Genomic DNA, 6000 nt, shown 5'->3' with positions numbered 1-6000 from the left:
TTGAAGTCCACACGTCATAAAGTTGCCAAGGTTGGAGACCCCTGCTCCAGAGGGGAGTCTAGAGGGAGCAGGCAGTGCCAACCCTTCGCCCAATTAACGGGCACCCAAATTCCCTACGTTTCAAACTTTCCTGCCTTTTCCCTCATAAGGGAACCAGGGCAAACCCGATGGGCGGGCCCACGTCGACCGCGCCTTCCGTGCGCGGCGCACCGGAAAAAGCTAGGCGGCCATCTTGGTTCAGAACTGAGGAGGAGACGCACGTGACCGGAACTTTCTGCCCGCCAAGGAGGAAGTGGTGTCTCTGAGGCGGCCGCAGCTCGAAGGGTGGCTATGGCGTCAAGGTTACTGCGGGTCTCTGGAACCTGGCGGGCTCTCCGGGTGGTACCGGCTGCCCTGGGAAAAGGGCCGGGGGCCCTGGCGGCGGGCTCTCGCGATGCCAGCTCTGGAGGTCAGCTTTTCTCCGGGGGGGGGGGAACGTCTTCCCTCCCAAGCAAAGACTACCCTGCCCATCATCCCCCACCCGGGATGGAGGGAAGTGACTGCTTGAAGCCGTGGGGGGTGGGGAGTGTAAGTGCTTCAGGTTGGGTAAAAGGGTGTTGCTGAGGCGCCTTTCGTAACTGAAAGCAAACCAAAAATTATCTGAATTTCTCTCTGTGTGCATATATACATACGTGGGTATATATGTGTGTTTGTGTGTGTGTGTGTATGTACACACAGATAAACGCAAACTAATAATTTTTCCGTGGGTTTTAGTATGTGTGTGCATATATACATATGTGTGTGCATATATGTGTGTATATATATATACACAGATAAACTCAGACTAATAATTTTTGCCTTGGTTTTAGTGTGTGTGTGTGTATCTACATATGTATGTGTGTGTGTTTACACATATATGGGGTGATGTGTCTTTTTGTCACAGGACTGTAACTATACTAAAAATGATCACAAGAGTGTGTGTATGTATGTATACACACACACACACTGTTTCCCAGCCTCACTGTTCTGCAATAGATGGGCTTTTAGGTTTGACTAGTGATTCTCTGATATTTATTTGATGTATTATTATTGATATATTCTTTTGTTTTTTTCATTGTTTATTTCATTGTCCTAACATTTTACTTCTGTTTACAGTCTGCGCCCCCTCCCCCAGGAGCCCAGTGGGGAGATAGGCAGCAAATATATTTAACAAAGAAATATAAGACAAATCAATTTGTATATATAAGAATAAAATGAATGTGTAGCTATTCAGCTACTATGGAGCCAATCAACAGAAATTGTGGGAACACTGAAAAAAAAGTATTCATAGCCAGATCAATACATCGATTTTATATGGGTTGTGTAGATTTATTTATTTTTTTTAGCCTTGTGGTTAGATTAATGGGGACACAGTCTAGAAGTAGTTGCTGTTTTCTGGACAAGCAAATGTTTCAAATGCTACCGAAGAATATTGGGCCTTATTTTTTTAACCACGGGGAATTTCTGACCAGAAGAGGAATCTTTCAGATGATCTAATATTGTCCTTCTCTACCCCAGGTATGGCTACTGATGAAGAACAGGCCACAGGAATGGAGCGGAAAGTTTTGGATACTATAAAGAAAGGAGTGGTGAGCAAAACAGATCCAACATTTCTTTGAGCAATGATACTTTAATGTGCTGACCATAAGAAACCTTCTGTCCTTTCTTGGAGGGGCAGCATTTGAGCTACCTCATTCGTCATCACTTATCTTCCAGACTCAATTAAAAGGGTCAGTTACAGAGCCTGCCCAAAATAATATATCCTCCACCATAGCCCTATAGATTGCAGAGGTGGCAAATTCGATTTCGTTGAAGGTGGCATTGGAGTTGTGTTTGACCTCGGAGGACCGGGGTGGGTGGGTGTTGCCAACTCAACATCACTTGTGTTGGGGTCACCTGTGGTGGCCAAGTGCTAAGGCAGGACTTCCCTCAGACCCTCCCTCCCTCTCATTATTATCTTCCCTTCTTTCCTCCTTTTTCCTTCCTTGCTCTCTTCCCATCTTTTTCTTTCTTTTCCCTCGTTCTCCTTTCCTGTCCCTTCTTTTATGCTTAAATGCAAAAGGGGAAACATTTCTCCTTTTGTTTTGTTTTTAGTTTGTTTGGCTAGCCCTCTCCCAGTGAAAATGGAGCTCAGGGTGGCCACCTGCATTTTTTGCTGGTGGAGGCACCATGGGTTGTTCCTTTTCTGTTTCCAGGCCAGCCCTATGGAACAGATCTAAGCATCCCGTGGGCCGGATCCGGTCCACGGGCCTTGAGTTTAATACCCCTGCTGTAGATGGAGACAGATGATTTTGTCAAACAATCAAAGAGGCTTTTAACTTTTCTCTTTCTCTCTTTGCTGTTTGTAGGATCCTTATGGAGTATTTCCATCCAAACCATACGGGGGAACAAAAGACGACCCCCACCTTGTCCCCTCCTTGACAAACGTGAGGCTCGTGGGCTGTATCTGTAAGTGGCATCTCCTACAGTTGTTCTGACCCGGGCTTCCTTTAAAAGCATTATTTATTTATTTATTTATTTATTTATTTATTTATAGGGTTTGTATGCCGCCCACTCTCGAGAGACTCAGGGCGGCTTACAGATAAAAAGAAAAGGGGAACATACAAAAATTAAAAAACAACATTAAAATTCCACAACATTCATAGCTTAGGATGGGGCTGGAAAGATCAACAGCCCCAGGCCTGCCGGAACAGCCAGGTCTTGGTCACTTTGCGGAAGCCCGGAAGGATAGTAAGGGTCCGGATCTCCACGGGAAGATCGTTGCATAGGGCCGGAGCAGCTACAGAGAAGGTCCTCCCCCGGGGAGTCGCCATCCAACATTGACTGGCAGATGGAATCCGGAGGAGGCCTAGTCTGTGGGATCTTATGGGTCTCTGGGAGGTAAATGGCAGGAGGCGGTCTCTCAGGTAGAAGCAGTCTTGGTCCCGGCAAACCCCCTTTTATTTACATGTCTGTGAGTTCCTTTCATTCAGAGTCAGCAAGGCTTGGCAAACAGTCTTTCTGAGGAATGTTTATCCACACGCACCTTATCTCGTTTGGAGAGCTGCCAGATAACTAGTTTCCAAACGCAGGGCAAGGCAAAACTTGGCAGTGTCTTATACGCACAAACAGAATTTTCCACTCTTGATATGACCGAAGGAACAAATTGTTTCCTACACAAGTCCCCTCCCCATTCGCTTTTTTGTTTCCTATGGGAGGGGCCAATCACCTCCAAATGAGTTTCACTCATTTATTTCTGCAACCGTTCAGAGGATTGCCTTTTTGTTTTTTTAAACTTGAGCAGTTAGGTTTGCTTATTTAATGAATTTATTTGCTGCCCATGTAGCAAATGACTCTGAGCAATAGCCTAGAGGTGGAGCTCTTGCCTGACAATTAGGAGGCTGAGAGTTCGATCCTAGGTAGAGGCAGGTATTTCTCTAGGCATATTGAGATTATATCTGATGAATATCACTCTCCCATTGGCAACAGGGAAGGGCATCCAGCCAGTAAACCGCTCCATTCAGTTGCCCAGACTCCATCTTGCAAGGGATTATGGGGTCATTAAAAGACAACGATGACAGCAAATGACTCTGAACGGTGTTTGTTTGGGTAGCATGTACATTTTTCTAATGCTTCTATGGCATTTTCACAATCTCATTTCTGCCCTTTTTCTAGGTGAGGAAGATGCCACGGAGACGTACTACATTTGGCTTCACAAAGATAAAATGGAGCGCTGCCCTTCATGTGGGGCCCATTTCAAACTGGTTCCCTGCGAGTTGCCCTGAGTGGTTGCCAAACCCGAATTCTTAGTTTTAGGGCGACACGGGTGTGAGCCAGAAATTTTGAATTAAGTTATGTGGTCCTGTATTTCCTACAGCTTAATAAAAGTCTTTTGATCCGTTGTGTAAAACACATCTTTGGCATCCTGGGCTGGTTTTTAAAAATTGCATTGAAATTAAAAGAGCTTTGAATAAGGGGGGAAATAAGGACATTTGCTATTTCAAGGCAAAAAAGCTGAATCGTTTCCCTGAAATTTTCTTCTGGAATTATGTGTACACATGGGACAGAAATGCCATGGCTAATGTGGGATCTTTGTCTCAGTGGAACTCCGATTGGACACAGTGTCCCTGCCAAACTAATTGCCAATTAAGTCTTTCGCAGCGGTTCAGGGAAGATAAAGGTGGGTGTTTATCAGCCTTATCCCGAAGGACTTTGGCTGCCTACTGTAGGACTCTTTACAACTATTTGGGACTCATTACGGGCTGTGAATTGTTGAAATAAAAAAGGGGCTTTGGACCTAATTGTGTGCTTTTTATTGTTATCAGGAAGCCTAGGTCAGAACAGTGACAAGTCCCAGAAAGGTCTACAGTATTTGATTTGTTGTCACATTTAAGGCATGTTACGCGACTTAAAAGCCATCCATGAAAAATAGTGTGGACTATTCAAAACTTTTTAAATGAGATTCCTTTGAGAAGCAGGAAGGTTCACGTGGACACAATTCTGGCACTTGGCAACAGGATCGCATTTATAATCAGTGTGTAGCATCCTGCAGTAATTGCGATTTGTGAGCCTTTTTTTGCAGATCCCTCCCCCCCCCCCCAAAAAAAAACAGCTATTGGGGAAGCTGTAAAATCAGGCTCACGTGAAGCCCAGAATGACAGAAAATGAAAATTATGGCCCCAATTGTGCTTGTTAAGTGAAGGACCACTTGCAATTTAATGCTGTTCTAATCCAAAGTCACATCCAGGGGAATGGGGTGCACAAGTAACCCTAAGTCCAAACACCTATTAGCATTGGGGAACAACTGCTATACCGAAGGTGTTTTCTTAATGGCATTTTCCATCATGTTGGGGCTAGAGGCTTGCAGAAATTCTTAGTTCAGGGGTGCCCTGGTAAAGGGCTGGTAGCCAGCTCTCTGGGGCTGTTGCTATCAAATTTTTGTCCATGTGCTGCATGAACCCCAAATTTCCTTTGGCCAATTAACTCCTGCCAGCAACCAGAGGCATTCAAGGAGAATGAAAGCAGCACCCTAAATTCCTTGAGTATTAGGATTGCAGATCCAAAGGCGCAGTGGTTAGAATGCAGTACTGCAGGCTACTTCTGCTGGCTGCCGGTTCCCTGCAATTTGGCAGTTTGAATCTTGTTAGACTCAAGGTTGACTCAGCCTTCCATCCTTCCGAGGTGGGTCAAAGGAGGACCCAGATTGTTGGGGCAAGAGGCTGACTCTAAACCACTTAAAGGAGGCTGTAAAGCACGGTGAAGCGGGATACAAGTCTAAAGTGCTATTGCTTTTGTGTGAGTGCATGACATTGCCTTTGTCATACTGAGAAAAACTAGGGGCCAACTGATGAATCTTCAGCTAGTACTTTATTCTCTAGCATTTACTCTAATTCAGTCCTACTACCCTCTCTTAGTATGGAGATTCACTAACCATATTTATCCATAACTGCATTTCCAAAAAGCGCATCTGCTAGAAACTAAATAACTGAAATAGTTGCTTTGACATGCATTTATTGATATATTTGCCATTTCCACCCTATCCACCCCCAGTAAATGGGAGATGGTCACACAGACAACTCTGCTTTGTAGCTGCTATATATCCAGCCCTAAGTAAACTACTTTTTCCTACCTGTTTTCACATCACTGAACTATTCCAGACACAGCTCACCTGAAGCCAGACGAGCACAAAACCTTTTGAAGTACTTAAATAATTTTTTTAACTTTCTTTCCAAAAAGGAACTTCCAAACAGAGTATGGTTATTTGCTAATAAGGGCAGAATAACCAAGAAGAAAAGTGCAATTAGTATACTGGGACACTACTCTGAAGCTAGAAGGGCTCTTCAAATTCAACCATCCTCAACATTGGTTTTTCTGAAATTTAAATCCATTATTTGATACCCTGCAATCAGGAGTCACATAGGACAAAGCCATGATCTAATTCAAAGAGAAGCAGAATTTTAATTTCCAAAATTCCCCAGCCAGCCATGCAGGGGGAATTCTGGG

General features: G+C 44.4%; 1 protein-coding gene across 1 annotated transcript; it reads left to right on the top strand.

Annotated features, from left to right (window-relative positions):
• Positions 1–254: 254 nt before the first annotated feature.
• LOC116517184 (cytochrome c oxidase subunit 5B, mitochondrial) lies at positions 255–3911 on the top strand. Its single transcript, XM_032230013.1, has 4 exons — positions 255–448; positions 1537–1607; positions 2367–2466; positions 3673–3911. The coding sequence occupies exons 1-4, from the start codon at positions 331–333 to the stop codon at positions 3780–3782; spliced, it is 399 nt and encodes a 132-aa protein (XP_032085904.1). The 5' UTR covers positions 255–330; the 3' UTR covers positions 3783–3911.
• The last annotated feature ends 2089 nt before the right edge of the window (positions 3912–6000 follow it).

The sequence above is a fragment of the Thamnophis elegans genome, chromosome 13 (assembly GCF_009769535.1).
Source record: "Thamnophis elegans isolate rThaEle1 chromosome 13, rThaEle1.pri, whole genome shotgun sequence".
Taxonomy (NCBI): domain Eukaryota; kingdom Metazoa; phylum Chordata; class Lepidosauria; order Squamata; family Colubridae; genus Thamnophis; species Thamnophis elegans.
The sequence above is the reverse complement of the archived record's forward strand: the minus strand, read 5'-3'. Positions and strand labels throughout refer to the sequence as shown.